Source organism: Petaurus breviceps, unplaced genomic scaffold (genome assembly GCF_028583685.1).
Source record: "Petaurus breviceps papuanus isolate PSGF00001 unplaced genomic scaffold, PetGlider_PUasm1.0 208, whole genome shotgun sequence".
NCBI lineage: Eukaryota > Metazoa > Chordata > Mammalia > Diprotodontia > Petauridae > Petaurus > Petaurus breviceps.
Window position 1 is genome coordinate 5,611,509 of NW_027185852.1, and position 18,949 is coordinate 5,630,457.

Consider the following 18,949-nt stretch of genomic DNA (forward strand, 5'->3'; position numbering starts at 1 on the left):
TCTATCTATCTATCTATCTATCTATCTATCTATCTATCTATCTATCTATCTATCTATCTATCTATCTATCTAATTTCCACACAAACATACATAGTTCCATGAAGGAAGTGATTCTATCATGAGAACTTTGCACCTCTCCTAGAATTTAGAACAGTTCACACAGTAGAAAATGAATAAATGTTTGTTGAATTGAATAAAACACAAGGTTATAAAAATAGATAAAGGAAATTCCTCCCAGAAGTGGAGGAAGAACATAAGGGAGATATGGGAGGTAGGGGAATAAAGACTCATTTCAGGACTTACTCTTCCATGAATATTTCCTAGGTAAAATCTAGCCTATAATGAACTTTCATTAACTTTGAATCACTCTAGCCATTATTCAGTTGATATTACACATGTACCCCTCATGCTTGGGGAGATTTCCTCTCACTTCATTTGCTATGTGCTTAATTAAATATATTTTATTAAACAAATAAATCAATCAAAAATAATTTGTTAAGAACCTAGTAGGTGTCAACCATTCTCAAGGAGTGGACATTCTATCAGGGAAAGCAATATGCATGTGTGTATGTGTATTTGTATGTGTTTTTGTGTAGAGAAGAAATAGATACCAGTAGTTCAATACTGTGAAGTATTTCAGGGAGGGCACCAGCAACTGGAAGGATTGGAAAATTCTGAGTGTAGAAGATAATTCTTGAGCTTTATCATAAAGGGAAAGAAGGACAGAAAGGATGGAGGTAAGGAGAGGGTACAATGTAGCTATGAGAGATGAGATGGATAATGGGGGAGGGTCTTGAGGCAAGGAGATTAACCAGAAGGCTATTGTAACAGTCCAGGCATGAGGTGATAAGGGCAGTGTCAGAGGAGAGAAGATGGAATATTGGAGAGGCTTTACAAAGGTAAAAGCAATAGAACTTGGCAACAGATTGGGCAGAAGGAGTCAGAAGGCTAAGTCAAGAATTATCCCTCATTTGAAAGCCTGGTGACCAGGAGGATGATGAGACCCTTGACAATAGCAATAAAGTTAGAAAGAGGGGAGAGTTTTGGGGAAAATAATGAGCTCAGTTTTGGACATGGTGATTTAAGATGTCTATAAGGCATTTCAAGATATCCAATAGCCAGATGGAGATTGAAAACTGAAGGTCAGCAGAGAGTTAAGGGCTGAATAAATAGATATTACAATCATTGGCACAGAGATGATCATTGAATCCTTGGCAGGTGATGAAATCACCAAACAAAAGAGTATAGAGGGAAAAAAGAAGGGGGTCCAGGACAGAGGCCTGAGAGCTACCCATCATCAGCAGGTGTGACCTGTATTAAAATCTAGCAAAGAAGACTGTGAAGAAGAAGTTGGGAAGATAAGAGGAATACTAGAATAGTTTTATGGAAACCTAGAGAGAAGAGAGCAGGATCGAGAAGAAGGTGTTTGACAATGTTAAAGGCTGCACAGAGATCAAGAAGGATGAGACTTGAAAAAAAAAGCCATTAGATTTTTCAACTAAGATATCACTGATAACTTTGGAGAGAGTAGTTTGTTTTGAATGAAGAGGCTGATAGTCAAGATGTAGACATTTTAGAAGAGAGTGAGGAAAAAAAGAAACTGGACATGCTGATTGTAGACTGCCTTAGATACAAAAAGGAAGAGAGGTATGGACCTAGTGGGGATAGATGGGCCAAGTGAGGGTTTTTTGAGGATGGGGACTACATGAATATGTATGTAGGTAGTAGGAAAGCAGTGAGCAAACAAGAAGAGACTGAATATTAGTGATAAAGTTTGGAGGATAGAGGGAGCAATCTCAGTGAAGGCCCAGTTAAGATTATGCAACATAAATTTGTGCTGGACCCAGTTTATACTTTTCTCCAATGTTATTCAGAAACATCTGAGCAGGAGTGAAGGCAATGCATTGTGACAGGCTAAGGGGACAAGGGAATCTCGAGGACAGTGTTGAGTTGAACTCGTTCACCAAGGAGTCAAGATGGAGAAGGGAGGAGAGTAGTGGCAGTAAAAAGTGATGGCCTAGAAAAGAACTGAGTTGAGGGACTGGATGTAACGGTGAGGATAAAGAACAGAGTTTACAGCTGCAAAGCAGAGGGAGAGGTTGAATGACAACAGACTGGTCAGAGAAGGGAATTGCAGATTTCATGAATGTGGTGTATTTGTGCATGATGGCAAGATCACACTACGACTATCTCTGTGTGTACCTGAGCTGGGGTAGAGGAGGTCACGAGAAGTGAGTAAGTTGAGGAGCTGGGAGGGTAGAATATTGGAGAGAATAGCAACATGTATATTGAATTCCTCTTTTATGAGGGCAGGAGTTGGGGAAGAGAGAAAGACTGTGAAACAGGGACTGTACTTTTGAGGAGAGAAGTATCATGAGGCTAGGTAGACAAAAACTACCAACATTCGAACTGGGTGATAGACATGGAACCTGAAAAGACAAGCTACTGAGTGGTTGTGGTTGTGCTTGCTTGCTTGGTTGTTTTTTTTGCTCTTTGCTCTTAAAGAGGACCAAAATGACATCTCTATGTTGGAGTCAAAGCACAGTGGGTCTGACTTTGGCTTATCAGATTAATATGAGCTCAGAAGGCTCTATCACAGGTCAGGCACAAATGGTTCGCCCAGACATCACATGAGTGAGGGTAGTAGAGAGAGAGACTGGAAGTAGAAGAGGGGAGCAAAACATATTCCAGCTACCCTACCTTATCCAGTGAGTTGTGTGGGATCAGTTAAAGTGTAGCCAATGCTGAAAAGGGCATTCAGGAGGCTGCATCATTGGCAGGGAGTCAGCTCTCAGTGAAAGCCAGAAAATGGAAGTGGGAGAAAGGAAAAGATTTAGGATGAAAGCAAGTTTGTTATCTGTGGAGAAGACATTCCAGAAAGCAAAGTAGGAGGGCTGGATGTTTTTTGAGTGAAACACTGGGGGGGATTAGGTTGAGGGGAATGGGAATAGAGGAGCTGGCAGCTGGGGATGAAACCTTGGGCAGGTCATTAAACCACTCTAGGACTCAGTTCTTCATCTATAAAGGAGGGAGTCATTTTAGATGATCTTTATGACTCTTTCTAGCTCTGTCTTTAATACTAATCTGTAGGACTGAAAGTCAGGAAAGTGATTAGGTTTGGATTTATAGACTTAATGTCACGTAAATAGAGGTGATAATTAAACTCATGGATGTTAATGGTGCTATCAAGTGAAAGAGTATAGAGAGGGATCTTTGGGGAACACTCATGAGTAAGAGGTGTGGGATAGATCATAAACCAAAAAGGAGAAAGTATGTAGGAACAGAGGATGAACAACAATGTCAAATGCAGAAGATAGGTCAAGAAGGATAGACTCAGAAAAGACCATCAGACTTACAATTAAGAGGTCACTGAAAACTTTGGAGGGAGCAATTTCAGTTGAATGATGGTGGGAGGTGGGGAGGAAGTAGAGACAACAGGAGTAAACAGCTTTCCCCGCCTAGAAGTTTGATAAAGGAAGGAGAGATGTTGGATGACAAATTGATGATAAGAGTCTAGGAAGGTATTTTTTAAGGACAGTGCAGAATTGGGCACATTTGAAGACTTTGTGGAAGGAGCCATTAAATAGAGAAAGATTAGTGGTTAGATAGGGAATGGTTGAGAAGGGAATCTGCTAGGCAAGATGGGAGGGTAAGGGATCAAAGGTACATTTATTATTGGATATAATAGCCTCTGGGTGGCTAGTCAAAGTGTATGCATTGGTGTGAGCTCCTTAGCTATGGTTTTAAGTAGGCACTAAGCCAAATTGTACCTAGAACCTAGAATATCTTTTCTAGAGGGCCCACACAGAAAAATGGGTATCCTATGGGTTACTTGGTGAGTTCTCTGCGCATTCATAGAAACCTATTTACACAACTTTCCATTTTCCTCCTCATCAGAATTATTTCTTTCAGGATTTTATTGTTAACTTCCCATCACCAATGGGTTGACCCTCTGTTGACTTTAAATCCAAAATATCTTATCTATACTTTTTCTTAACTCTTTGGAATCCATTTTCCTAAAATCTAATGTGTATGCCAGATTAGCTCCAAACTCCATCTCCTGTATAAACAGTTCCTCCTTCTTAGTAAAGGTCAGACTCAGAATGGATTTCTCCTTTTTAAGATACTTCAAATTTTCAAGGATGAAATTATCTTTACTACAAGTCAAGAAATTGTTGACATTTCTGTTTTTGGCACACACTCCCCCACCCCCTCCCAAAGGATTCTACTTGAGAACCTAGAGGGCCATGTGCGACCTGGAGGCTGCAGGGTCCCCATCCCTGCTTAACACCATTCTCCTGGTGCAATTATCCAGGTAATATGTTGCAGCCTGCAAATGACAGCAATAGCTCTTCTCTTTGGCCCTTTGGGGAAATAATACCAATTCCTGAGAGGCTTGTAGTCATATGGTGTCACTGGATGAATACTGATCTTAAAAAGATGAGCTGTTGTTTCTGGAAGAAGTTTGAGGTAATTTAAAACGGCATAATTTTGTAAAGGCATTTTACTCTTCAGTTACTGTTAAATTCTGAGGGCAGACCATTGTTTACCCTCAGTGACAGTCCAAGATACATGTGTTCTTGGAACCACTGTATGGGTTATCCATCTAACTGAATGTCCTCATCTGAATAACAGCCATTTTTCATCCACATGGTTTTTCCTGGTGAATAGTTAGGCCACACTCTTCTGAGTGAATATGGATCTCCTCTATGCAGTTCTGCAGTGTGTCTAGAAGATCTTGCCATCCATAGAGAATCTCTGCACCAGCCACAGTAATAGTAACAATCAGAAAAAACAAGAGCCAGCATTTGAGTAGCACTGGAAGATTTCCAAAATGCTTTACAAATATTCCATTTGATTCTCTCTGCTGTCCTCCATGATGGTGGCAAGCAACTTTGGTGAGACTACATTTCACGTCTGTATTCACGTCCTATTTCACGTCTCATTTCCTATGAATAATCTGAGGAATGTTGACCAAAGTTACCTGTGACATTATAGTTTTCATAATGTTGTATGATTGTGATGTACATGGAAGGTCTCATGTTTAAAGCAAATCTTTACAGCGATCTTTGTCTCTACTGATTAAATGCTTTCTTTCATCGTGACAACAGAAGTGCAGTGACATTAGATATTCTCTATGTTTTAGTCAGCTGCGTGATTATTTAAAAAAAAGGCTTGCTTTAGATCACTGTTGCAAAAAGCCTGACTATTCCCTTTGCAAACATTCATCAAGGATGTCTTTAATGTATGTGCAGATTATTCTCAAAAAGATTTGCAGACAAGGGCCAGCCAGTAGTAATATTTTCTTCAACAATTTTTTTCACTAATAATAAGATGTGCTATTCCCCCCAAGAGTTGTATTGATTTCTTTCTTTGCCATAATAGGTTGTTGGTCTGACTGTACACACAACAGCTGATTTATAAATGGCTCCTACATGAACAAGTCGTTTTTTTGTATGTTGAAACATCAATTTAATTTCTGCGATGCTACTTGGTACTAATTATGTCCAGTTACTCCTGATTCCTTGATGAAAGTTTCTATAATAGATTTTGATGAGATTTCCTCAGAGTTGACAAGTTTTTTCACCTCTCATTTCTTATTCCTAAACCCTATTTTCTACCCTATTTTCATTGTACTCTCCTATGCCAAGCTTTGTATTTATGTCACCAAGAATTAAATATGTAATAATACACACCTAACACATACTAATTTAATTAGAAGGACCTCATAACATTTCTCTACTTCTTTATCCTCTTCAGTGGATGTTATGGAGAAGTTATGATTATTTTCAGGGTGGTCTATTTACAAACGCTTTTTTGTGAATAGTGCCACTAAATATGACAAAACATTCCATAAAATTATACCCTTTGTTTCCTTTTGATACAATTCCCACTTCCTTCCTTTGCCTTTGCAAGGAGAATCAATGAACCCTCCTTCTATTTGACATTTCACTGCATTTTCTGGTTTTGTCTATAATGATAATATCAGAATCGATGAGTCACTTCTAGTTGTGTGAACTCTGGAACAAATGGATGTTTGTTGTGTTTTTTGTTTGTTTGATGGGTGGTCCTGGCCCAAATGGTCAATCTCTGGTGACAAATCTCTCTGTCCCTCAGTTAAGCTGTTCCTTGAGCAGCAGACAGGATCAGTTTGTGGGATAGTACTGAGCCTTTTCTGCATGGTGAAATCTTTGAGCACTGGGGCTCTGCTGAAACAGCCTTGGTGAATCTGGGTCTTCTGACACATCATGATGATGTGCTTAAGCAGGTCTCTGTGAAACTCATTAAGTAGAACTTTATACATTTATTACACATTTTAAATACCACTCATGAGTTCACTTTCCTCTCATTCTAACATACATCTGGTTTTACTAAATTGTCAAAGATATGAAAGTTCACTCATATTTTGATGACATGTTAATCTTTTTATTACAAGGAGATGATTTTTAAAAGTTCTTACTTGATTGTCAGAAAGCCACAAAGCAGCAAGCTCTTTCAGTTTGGTAAACGAGAATGGTAAATTCTTCAGCCTGAAAAGAAAACAGTATTTTAACATTATCGATGAATTGTGGAAATGATCACTTTATATTTTATGATAGTTTATTTTAAACAGCTATACTCTATGATTGCTACTGAAAAGTTTAAATTACAGTGAAACACATTCAACTCAGGCATCCCGATATGATAGGAAGCTGGGAGACCTGGCCTTGGTCTTGTTCTATCACTAACTACCTTTGTGAACTTGTCAACCACTATGGGTATGCATGGAGGGCTACAGGACTGATTAGAGACCATCTAGTCCAATCCTATCATGTTAAAGATGAAGAAAACATGGCCCAGGCAGTGAAGTGATGTGACGAGAATCATACAGGGAAAAGTGTCAACATGTGAGCAGGGGTAGCTAGGTGGTGCAGTGGCTAGAGCACTGGGTCTGGAGTCAGGAAGACTCATCTTCCTGAGTTCAAATCTGGCCTCAAATACTAGCTGTGTGACTCTGGGCAAGTCACCTACTTCTGCCTCAGTTTCCTCATCTGTAAAATAAACCGGAGAAGGAAGTGGCAAACCACTCCAGTATCTTCACCAAGAAAACCCCAAATGGGGTCACTAAGAGTCAGAAATGACTGAAGATGACTAAACACCACCACCACCAACCATGACTGTGTTTGAGAAACTTTGGTTTGTTTTCTCATTAGCTTTCATCTCTCCTTTGCTATTAAGTAGGAATCTCTTTTCCATGTCTTAAGTAATGGAATGGAGATAAATTTTATGACTTAAGAAGGTATCACTGAGAAGAACATTCAAGTGCCAATATTTTTGTAAGTGCAATATAAATTTTATTTGGTAATAATAATCATTAGCCTTTATATAGCACTTTATGTTTGCAAAGCACTTTACAAATGTTATTTCATTTTATCCTCACAAAATCCCTGGGAGGAGGGTGGTTTTTATTATTCCAATTTCACAGATGAGAAAACTGAGGCAAACAAAGTTTAAGTGATTTCCCCAGAGTCACACAGGCAGTAAGTGTCCTAGGATATATTTGAACTCACCTCTTCTTGGCTCTAGATTTCACTGAGCTGCAGGATGCCTATTTGGCAAAGATATTATTTTACTCTTCATTTTATTATTATTTTTCATTGCATTAGTTAATAAGCTTTAGATGGTACACTCTTTTGCTAATTACATAGGTATATTCCTTTTGAAACCAATGTGTTTTAATGATAAATGTGAATAAACTATCCTCGAGAGATATATCCAGTTGTTTGAATGTTAATTTGAAAAGTGAAATTATGGATATGTAATTCCATGACTAGTCTTCATAAGAAGAGAAAACTGCCTCAAGACCATATTCATTGAGTTTTCATGGAAATCTACCCCCAGGTGTATAAGTTCAATTACTAGTCATCTCTGGGGAAAAGTAAAGACAGTGCCATTTTTCATAGGAGGCAGCTATGTGGTAAAGTAGATGAGAGTGCTGGGCCCAACTCAGGAAGATTGATCTTCTTGAGGTCAAATCTGGCCACAGTCCTTTCCTAGCTGTATGAACCTGATTCAGTCACTTAACTCTGTTTGCCTCAGTTTTCTCATATGTAAAATGAGTTGGAGAAGGAAATGGCAAACCACGCTGATATCTCCGCTGAGAAAACCCCAAAAGGGGGTCATGGAGAGTTGGACACAAACAATGAGGACAGCATTTTTCATAACCTTAGCTTGATATAATGTCATATAATTAAAAGAAAAGCAAGAACTGATGTATATTTAAAGGATTATTTTCAAATTTGGAAACAAAATATTAATAAAAATAGTCTGTGATAGTATAGTAATCATCCCAGTGAAATAAGAGCTAGCTCTAAGCAAGTTGCAATTCATTCTTGTTCTCGGGGTCTCAGCAAACTTTCCTATGTACTAAAAGCAAGGCAGAGGTCTTGGTACACACTGTGCTCAATTAAAGTGATGAACCTTTTCTGAAGGCTAGTCTTCCCCAATCTAGAAATAGTCTCTATGATGAAGTACATTTAACTTCCCTTATACTCTCTTGTCTTCCAGAAAACACATGAGACTAGGAGGAATTTCATATTGCATCCAACTAAATCTAAGTAATTCGAGCTTAGCAAGGTCTTCAATTTCACTTTTTGGAGCTAATTAATATTTCTCAAGAGGGAGAAAATACCCACATGGAAAGTATCAGGTGCTGACTTTTAGGAATTCATGTAATTTGTGGAATTACCTTTAAATAAAAGTAATAAGTTGTTCAGGGCTCTCTAACGAATCATACCTTCCACTGAAGCGTCCATGGAATGTTCTATGTGAGCTCTGTCTCTGAGTTTAGGAAAGCGGCTTTCTATAAGCATGGATCATCATTCCTAATGAACTCTGCTCTCCTGGACTCTATTTGGTGTTCCTTTAATGTCTCTTATGGCTTGGGGCCATAGGGACACTAGTATTTATGCAAAATATCTAATAAGTATTTGCTGAATGAATGAGTTGCTAAGGACTAGTTTCTGAGGGTGTGGCAGAAAAAAATAAAATTGTTTTGGCTTCATTATATTCTTATTGAATCATTCATTGAATTCTTGGTCTCTTTTTAGGTCTCTCCCCACTGAATTTGGCATTTTACCCATGTCCCAGCACAGGCTAGCAGGTCTCTTTGATCTGATGGCAAACCTACATTGTCAATCTCCAACCCAAGGTAATCTTCATTCCCCAACCCCCCCCTCCTCTACTTCCAGAATGATGTTCATCAGGTGAGTTACAAATTCATATAATCTAACCATACCGTCCCACATTTGAATTCATTGTATTCCTATCTAATCTACTCTCCATTGCTGTTCTAAACCTCTGCAGCCAAGTAAAACACATTTAATGCTCCTTCTGCATGACAACCCTTCAAATATCTACTCTGCTTTTTTTCCTCTTCAGTCTCGATAGCCCCAGTTCCACCATTCTTCATATGACATGCTCACCATCCAGACTACTTTCCTCTGGAAGCTTTCAAACTTCAACATGTCCTTCTGTAAGTGCAGTACTCAGAAGTCAGCACACCACTCCAGATGTAGTCTGACCAGGAGAGTGAACAGTGGGGACATTGCTTCTCTAGTCCCAATGGTGGAGAAGCTCAGCGTGATTTACCAGGCAGCAATAATAATAATAATGCATTTTGAGGTTGCATTAAGAGAGTCATAGAACAAGGAAGTGAGAGTACTTCTGCGATCTTCTTAGGCAGAACACATCCAGAGTGCTTTGTTCAATTCTGGGTGCTGAAGTTAAAGGATGCTAATTGCAGAGTGTCCAGAGGAGGCCAAACAGGATGATGATGATGATGATGGTGAAGGGCTTCAATTCCACATCCCATGAAGATTAATTTGGAAGTAACTGGGAATCTCAAGTCTGAAACATGGTGGGCAGATTAACTCCCAAAGTCCCCTCTATTTTAAATCTATTTTCCTATTAAAAGAGAAGATACAGGGGAGACATGATAGTTGTCTTGTTCAAGTATTTGAACAACTCTTGTGTGGAAAAGGGAACAGATGTTCACTTGGTCCTCGAGGTCAAAACAAGCAGCAATGACCGGAAGTTTCTATGAGACAAATTTTGGCTTTCTGTCATGAGAAAAGCCTACAACTCCTTAATATGGAGAGTCATAAACAGCTGGAGAGGGTTACCCAAGAGGCAATGGGTTTCCCACACTCTGGTATTTCCAGACAAGCCTGGATTGGTGACTTATTGGGAAGGTTTCAGATGGGATTCCTTTTGAGTTATGGATCGGATCACAACAATTCTCCTAATCATGAGCAACTCATTCATTCATTCAGAAAATCTCTATTGACTAGTTACTGAGTGTGAGGCTCGGCAAAGGCAACATGGTAACTATAAAATAAATACAATGGAATACCTGCCCTTAGAGAGTTTATCACCCCTGGTAGGGGAGATGAACTCCACACAAATAGCTGTTGTGCATGGTAGAAGGCGATGTGTCCACATAAAATTAAAACTCTAGCACAGGTCCAACATGTCACCCCTGGTAGGGGAGATGAGCCCCACACAAATAGCTGTTGTGCACAGTAGAAGGTGATGCGTGCACATACAATTACAACTAGCACAGGTCCAACTTGTCACCCCTCTACTCAGTAAACTCCAGTGGTTCCCTGTCACTGCCAAGACCAAATATAAAAGTCTCTGTTCAGCATTCAAAGCTCCTCACAACCCAGTCCCTTCCAGCTCTGTCCTTTCCAGGCTTTTTACATCTTCCTCCCCACCACTTATTCTCCAATGCAGTGATGCTCACCTCCTTGCCTTTCCTCAAACAAGACACTCTATCTCCCAACACCAGGCATTTTCTCTGGTTTTCCCTCACACATGGGAGGCTCTCCCTCCTCATCTTTGCCTCCCAGCTTCCCAGGCTTCCTTCAAATCCCAGCAAAAGTCTAACCTTCTACAAAAAGCCTTTCCTGAGCTCTCTCAATTCCAACATCATCCCTTTCTCAATTACTTCCTATTTATCCTGTAGATCACTAATTTGCATATATCTATCTGCATGTTGCATTCCCCTTACAGGGCATATTCAAATGAGCTTACAACATGAGCTAATTCAAATTTAGGCCATCAAAGAGATGATTCCCTTAGACATCATCTAGCCCAAGTCCCTCATCTTACAGAGAGAAATCGGAGCCCAGACAGATGATGCCAATTGCCCAAGGTCACACGAGTGGTCAGTGCCAGGCTAGGATTTGAAAGCAGATCTCCTGACTTTGAGCCTGGCACCTTGTCCCTCTGCCCTCAGACTCTTCTGATTATTGTGTTCCTCCCAGAATCTCCAATTGAAAGCAGAGCCCAGGCCAGGCACAGGAGCATTGTTCCCTCCTTCATTTCTCTCTGGCCTCTACTTCTTCTTTCTCTTCTTCCATCAAGAGCCCAAACAGGGAGCTTCATCTTCCTTTACTTTCTTCCTCCTGTTTCCTTTATGTGTCCACTTTTCCTATTACAATGTTCCTTGAGGACAGAAATATCTTTCTTTTTGCTTGTATTTCCAAGGCTTGGTACAGTGCGTTACACAAAGTAGGCACTTAGTAAATGTATGTTAATTTAATTTTCCAGGCTGCTATCTTCTACCTTGCAAGAGTCAAGGTTAATAATAAATACTTTCTAGGATGTCTTATTATAATGCTTTCATCTTTCACAAATTGATTTCAAGTTTTAAAAAATCATTTCAACTTAAAACTTTTTAAAAGAATATAGTTGTTATTTTCTGATGAAAGTCTTATATTTATGAAGACTTTCCTTGCATATTATATATACTAATTGGTTAATGGAAATATTTTCCAGGAAGGTTTGGTTGATTATTAAACTCAGAAGAACAAAAATTTGTAACATAATTAAGATACCAAAGCCTTACCATTGAATTTTATGGGAATTTTTTCTTGGCTTTTCTATTTTTCCTATCACCTATACTGAATAATTTCTGAGTACCATTGTAATGTAATGCCAAGGAAAGGCAACTTCCCAGGTTCAAAATACCAGCATAGGTGCTCTCTATTTTATTCAGTAACAAACCCAGAACAGAGAAGATCAAAACATGACATCATTCAAAATACAGCATTTACTAAGTGTGATTAAATAATCTCCAAGGCCTACCCCACCCCAGGACTTTCCAATCATTCAATCAATTACAAAGTCTCTGTTCCAAATACCTCTCCACCCCTAGGCTATACCTTAATTAAGTCCACCACAAAGCCCCTCTTCTCAAATGGAGATTAGTTTCCAAACATAAGTAAAATACATTCATTTGCTCAACCATAGAACACAAAAAGGTCAAAAGTTCCCCACCCCTGGATCACAATTGAATCTACCCCAGAGTTACATCAAGTTTAAACACAGCACTTAATACCCAAATGGAGGTCTTTTCTTCATCTTGACACGAGGCAAGTTCTCAGCAATCTTAGTTCCTGGAGAGACAAGGCTTAGCAAGGCCATAAGATACATTGCCAGTCCCTTCATGAATTTATCCTCTGTCTGTAGAACAGCCCTAGAACCCCTGAACACATTAGCAAAGCCCTCTCCCAGGATTTCTGTAAACATACAACAAGAAAATCCTTCTTCAGGGCTTCTGAACCAACAGAAAGGCTCCCAGACCCCTGCAACAACAGTACTGTCCCTCACCAGTGGACAGTATTCATTCTGTCTGCAGGACAGTCTCCAGACCCCTGCAACAACAGTACTGTCCCTCACCAGTGGACAGTATTCACTCTCTGTCTGCAGGACAGTCTCAGGCCTTCTTAACCAAATGCCAGGTTCCAGGACTTCTTCAACAGGACAGTCTTTCACCAGTGGACAAATCTGGCAAAATAACATCAAAACAGACAGACAAAGTACCAGCAAAACAGCCATGTCTCCTCAGTCCTTGGCAGCTCAGGGGGCAGGTCTCAAAAGTCCAGGGCAATTCAAAGCGGCCACCAGCAATCCTCTTAGCCTCTCTCTCTCCACGAGGTGCTGCTTCCAAAAAAAGATCTTCCGCCTCTCTCCAGTGTCTCTCCAAATCTACGTCACCAGCTCCTCCCACTTCAGGACTTTCTTTTCACATCAACAAGCCCATCCCACAGGTGGGATTAACAAACTCTGGGTTTTAATACAATCAATTTGAAAACCAAGCCAATACAGGGGAATCTTTAATTGCCATTACTATCACAACCATGGACTGGCAATTAGACATCTTAATGATATCATTACTACTCTAATGGGAATCCCAATATTTACACTGCCAAGTAATTTGGAGATAGTCATGGGTGCACACAGACTTCTTATTTATTGTTAAATCATGTGGACTATTATTATAGTGAAACAGAGAGCATTTTTACCCTTCCAAATTGTAGGATGCTTCTGACTAGGGCCATTTACACACAAACATTTCTGTATTCTAACAGAATTTTAATAAAGTTAGATGGATGTAACTTGTCTGCCCCTCTCTGAGGTTTTATTTACTAACTAGAACTAGTGGTGAAATGGTTTACTACTGTTTGCGTTCACAGCATGGAAAAGCAAATGATCAATCCAAACTTACTAGAAAAACCCCCATCATTTTTCTTCAGTAAAGGAAGATTTATATAGGATGTACAACATTGCAGAAATACCTGTTATCACTCAAATTTAAGACCCTTAATTTCTGCATCTGTCCAATTTCTTCAGGTAGAAATTCCAGTTTATTAGAGCGCAGTGACATGACTGTAACATTTTTGCAGCTTCCGATCTGTGGACAAAAAGGGAAAAGAAGTGAAGAAGCTTCATCTTGTCACAATTTTCCTATGGATTGCTTTGACTTGCAAGAGTAATTATGATTTCCATCTGAATGGAGGTAGGACAGCACAGTGGAAAGGGCACTAGGCAACATTCCTAGACAATCTCTGGTACTTATTAGCTGCTAGATCCCGGGCAAGTCCTGTAACTTCTGTGTGCTCCAAGCAATTTCCTAAAACTGAACCTTGTTGTGTTGTTCAGTCATATCACACTCCATGGCCCTACGAACCATGTCACAAACTGTTCATGGGGTTATCTTGGCAAAGATACTGGAGTGGTTTGCCATTTCCTTCTCCACTGGATTAAGGCAAATAGAGATTAAGCTGTTGTCCTGGGGTCACACCACCAGTAAGTGTCTGAGGTCAAATTTGAACTCAAATCTTCCTGACTCCAGGCCCAGAACTCTATCCACTGAGCCACCCAGCTCAGATCTGCCAAGGAACAAATGAATAAATGGCCTGGACATGTGCTGTTGCAGGGCATTTCTAAACATGGGTACAATCACACATCCTTGCTTATTCACATTTCATATGAATATTTAAGACAATAATAGGTTTCAATGTATTTCTTTGAGAAAATTATTTTAATACCTATTCATTTCAAAGGATTTTGTCATGTCACATAATGATACCTCTTTTTAAGCCAATCAGTCATCAAGCATTTGTTAAATGCTTACTATATACAAAACCCTGGACTAAGCCCAGGGGATATAAATAAAAGGTAAAAGACAAAAATAAAAATGAAAAACCAAACTAAAGACCGAATCCATGATTCAAGAAATTTCTTAAGCATGTCTAATGTCCTTCCTGTATAAGAGCACTTTCCTTAAGACACATGACACTTCCCTGACTATTCATACATTAGGTTTAGCATCGTCATTGCCAACATAATTATTCCCATCATCACCATCGTCATCATCACCATCACCATCAACATCACGATCACCACCACAATCACCACCACCACCATCAACAACATTATCAGCAAGATTTCAGCTTTAATAAAATATTTATTTATAATGAGGTCTTCTTAGTTAACATTGCCATTAGCTGCCAAAGTCAGCAATGACAAACCCATTTCACTACAAAAGGAGTATACAGATCCTTTTTTCCTAGAGAAATTAATCATTTTTGGGGGCCTACAAATGAGCCAATTTAATATAATACTCCATGCTATGGAAATAAAAAAAAAGTTTAAATTTTTGTTCTTTATTAAGGAAGTACTGAAAGAAAGAAGTTGAATTTAAATGTTCACTGAAACTCAATTTTCCATTGGATATGGAAAATATGTTTTCTAAGTAAAGTTTTTAAATGGAAAATATATTTCCTATATGTATTAGTAAACATTTTAGGAGAATCTGAAATATTAGTATTACCAAACTTAAATCTCATGGCTTTAAAAATAGGAAACAGACAAAATAAGAAATTTTCATCTGAAATAGACATTACCCACAAAACAAATTTTTTAATTTTTCCAAGAAAATAAAACATATGGATTAGTTTTGAATCCTTTTGTAGGAAATACAAGTATATCTTCAATGAAAATATTTTATTATTGATTTGACTTCCAATTAGGTAATATTTTAATTGACTTTGGAAAAACTTTTTTGTCATTCTGAATATACATTCCAAGTTTTTGAATAATTGAGCTGTGTGTTACGTATGGTGGCACAATTAGGTTTTATCTAGAAAAAAAATGGGCATATATGTAATTCTTGTAGTAGAATATTTTAAATGAGTAGTGGCATAAGTAAATATAGAAAACATACTTTGTAAATTTTAATTTTTACACAATCCAAATATGTTTTATAACATTTTTGCATGTCCCTTGTTTCCTGAGATAAGCAGAATTCCATTTTAACTGATTTCTGCTTATATCACATACCATATGAATCTACTCTGAAGATATTAACATGTAATCAAGTAACAGCCACATTAATAATTAACGTATAGAAGTTAATTTCTTACTTCTCTAGGTAGTTCTGGGAGAAAATTCTCATCGACAGCTAATGTTCGAAGACTATGCAGGTAGCCAATCGTGGAAGGTAAGCTCTCCAATTCATTACAGCTGCAGTCAAATTCTTCTAATAAAGATAAACTGAAATTTCAAACACAGATTAAATCATTTCAAAATTTTAGGTCATAAAAATAAGGTTTTATAAAATCACATTGCCCCCATCCTCAAAACAAACTGAGACTTATCATGTAGTGGTCTCATAAAAGAGTTATCTAAATTACCTTCACCAATTTACTTAAATAGGTCAGTTTAGTTCATAAACAGAAGTATGAGTTCTCCTTGGAGCTAGCCTCTTGTTTGACCCTAGTCACCATTTGACTTTTGTGCAGATGCTGGTTATGTCTTACAGGTCACCAAATGAATTTCTCAAACGTGGGTATGTTTAAGTTGTTCTGCAGAATGGCGGCATCAAACTCAGGTAGAGACAGAGGCCACTAAACTGTCCATGATGAACTCTGCAGGACACATAGTGAGTTAGGAAACCACATAGTTATGGGTTTAGTTTTTTTAATTAATATACCGTGTTCAAACTGGAGAGGAGCTACCTTTGAGTTTGTTGTGGGTGTGTGTTTGATGCCCCTGTGGCAGAATCACCATGCACTCAGGGCCACACTCCTGGCTTGATCAGCTTGGTCAGCTCAGCAGCCACTCAATGGCCACCCCAAAGGGCCTAGCAGAACCCCTGCTCTGCGTGGCCCAAGGCTGGCAGCACCTCTTCACCTGGATGGCTCATTAGCACCTTCAATTCAAGTCTCTATGAAGGACTCACTGTGTCCATGCTAAACCCGCCCCTCCTCCATTTCCCTCATTTCTAGTGAGGGTATCTTGTCTCAGGCCTGACCTTCAATTTTAGATCTTCTAGTTCTTATAGACCCTTCCTGGCATCATGCTGATTCTACATCCTGGCATCTCTTTCCCCATTTTTCTCTGCATGTACACAGCTAAGTATACAGCTTCAGGGCCCTGTGAACTCCCATTTGGACTGCCTTGGGAGCAGCTCCCCAACCCCCCAGTGTCTCCCATGCTAAGTCATTTTACATAGGGCTCTCATAGTTACCTTTCTGAGGCATTGTTCTGATCCTCTCCTCCAAGACTTCCCTAGATTTCTATTTCTTCTTGGGTCACATGCAAATTGCTGAGCCTGAAATTTAAATCTCCCCCTAAACCTACCTTCAAACCAACTTTATAGCCCTGTTACTCACATTAATCACCTTCCCATATGCTTTGGCCCAGTCATCCTGGACTCTTAAAAGTTCATTGAATTTGACATTCCATTGTCTGCATCTGGGTTTACACAAGGCTAAGGCTGGCACCTTTGCTTCAGGATTTTTATTTTCTTTGAAGTCTTAGTTCAGGTCCCCTGCCTCCTCTGGAAAACCTTCTAGAGTTCCCTCTCCCTCTCAGATTAGATTGTCTTTGATTGCTGGGTATGCCTCAGCAGATTGTCAGAGTCTCGAAGGGAGGGACTGTGTTTTTTTTTTTTTTTTTGTCTTCAACCACCCATTAATCAATGTTTTTTTTAAATTGAACTATGAGGCTTGGATTTCCTAGCAAGCCCTAAAGACTGAGGTCTTCACTTCTCATGAGTGTGGAGAGCAGGGTCATTTTTAATCATCCTGTGCTAATTGTACAATTTGAATTTCCTCTATGACAAGAGGGACCATTATCTGTTTTCAAAGTACAGGCTTCTGCTTCTTCTAGAAGAGAAAGTAAAGACTCACAGTGGTCACCAGGGAGACAGAAACATTCCTTGAAAAGAAAACAAGACACAATCAGAAAAACTCTAATGGAAAAATGAGGATGATGAATGTAGAAGCAAAGGGTACTGCTGAATTCTGCCAGTTTGGATGGTGGAAGGATGTGATATATTAGTGAAAAGAATGAGGGATCTCTGAAACCTTTGATGCAAGAAACAAATCAGAGGCTCTTTATGAAGAGGAGGAAGACTTTCTGGGGAAGAAGTGGCTGCTGGTTTTCCAAAGTATTGTGATGTGGCACTTGAGAGATACCAAATGAGAGACCTAGCCAGTAGGGGTCAGAGGGAAGCAGATAAGTATTAAGTTGTTGGGGACTCTTTTGAGGAGCATTGACTCTGTTGTTTATTAACCTGAAAACAACTACAAAAAGGCCCATTGTCTTCCAAGGTTCTGTCCCCAGGACATGGTGGTGTTAAACAGAGAACGATTACCCACTTTTGATGGGTCATGTTGGCATAAATGAGACTGCCAGAAGGATTCTAGAAAATATTGCTAAGGAACACAAAGTCTTGGATAAGAAAAGGAATATGAGGCAAAGGTAGTGATTTCATTACTTGGTTGAAGGCAAAGGCTTTGGAAGGGAAAGGGAGATGTAGGAAGAGAACATCTGGTTAAGAATATGGTGGCTGAGAATGGGATTTGGACTTCTGGACCAAGATTTGAAAAATGTAAATGATGGGCTACTGATCAATGATGGGGTATGCCTAATAAGGGATGGTGAAAATATATCTCTTTGGTGTCTTGAAAACCTGTAATATAGGCTTTAAACTGAAAAGGGCTGGGGAGGTAGAAAACTGCTTGCTGATGTCAGTCATGTTAGATACCCCACCTAAACAGTAGCTATGATGAGGCAAGAGGAATATTAGCAGGAGAAACTTCCATAAGTTCCCAAGATATAAAATTCAAGAAAGGTGCCTGCCATAAAACCTTGCCTCAGATATCTATACAAGCATGTAAAAAGTACAGGTAAAATGCCTATAAGATACACTGGAAGACATGTTCTGAGTCAGTTCAATGATATTTGAAAGATCCTGGATATTGGAAAAAGGTCCAGCAGGACTGGAGAAGGGCAAATGTCTCACTTTTCAAATGTGAGAAGAGAATGAAGTCTGTTGTATACAGTCTGAGGGATTTAACTTTAGTTTCAGACAAAATTCCAGTACATATTAAAGGCTTCATGGGAGTGCCACCATTTTAAATATTATGAGACACAGTAACATATATCACACCAGACTAATCTCACTTCCTTTTTGGAAGTTAGTTAGAAGGATGATAGGTTGTAGGAATGCTATAGATATAATTTGCCTATATTTTAGCAAAGCATATGAAAATGTGCTAGGAGCTATTCTTTGTGGGAAAAACTATACAGATGTGTGTTGGATCAATGA

At 39.1% G+C, this 18,949-nt stretch overlaps 1 protein-coding gene across 4 annotated transcripts in view; it reads right to left on the reverse strand.

The window, feature by feature from the left end:
* Positions 1 to 18,949, reverse strand: part of LOC138165242 (leucine-rich repeat-containing protein 7) — a 601,375-nt gene that overhangs the window by 112,640 nt on the left and 469,786 nt on the right. For all 4 annotated transcript variants that reach the window (XM_069093366.1, XM_069093369.1, XM_069093367.1 and 1 more), the window contains 3 exons: positions 15,756 to 15,885; positions 13,626 to 13,741; positions 6,461 to 6,530 (listed from right to left, as the gene is read on the reverse strand). In XM_069093366.1, the coding sequence (XP_068949467.1) occupies positions 6,461 to 6,530; positions 13,626 to 13,741; positions 15,756 to 15,885 (316 nt within the window). The remainder of the gene's footprint in view (positions 1 to 6,460; positions 6,531 to 13,625; positions 13,742 to 15,755; positions 15,886 to 18,949) is intronic.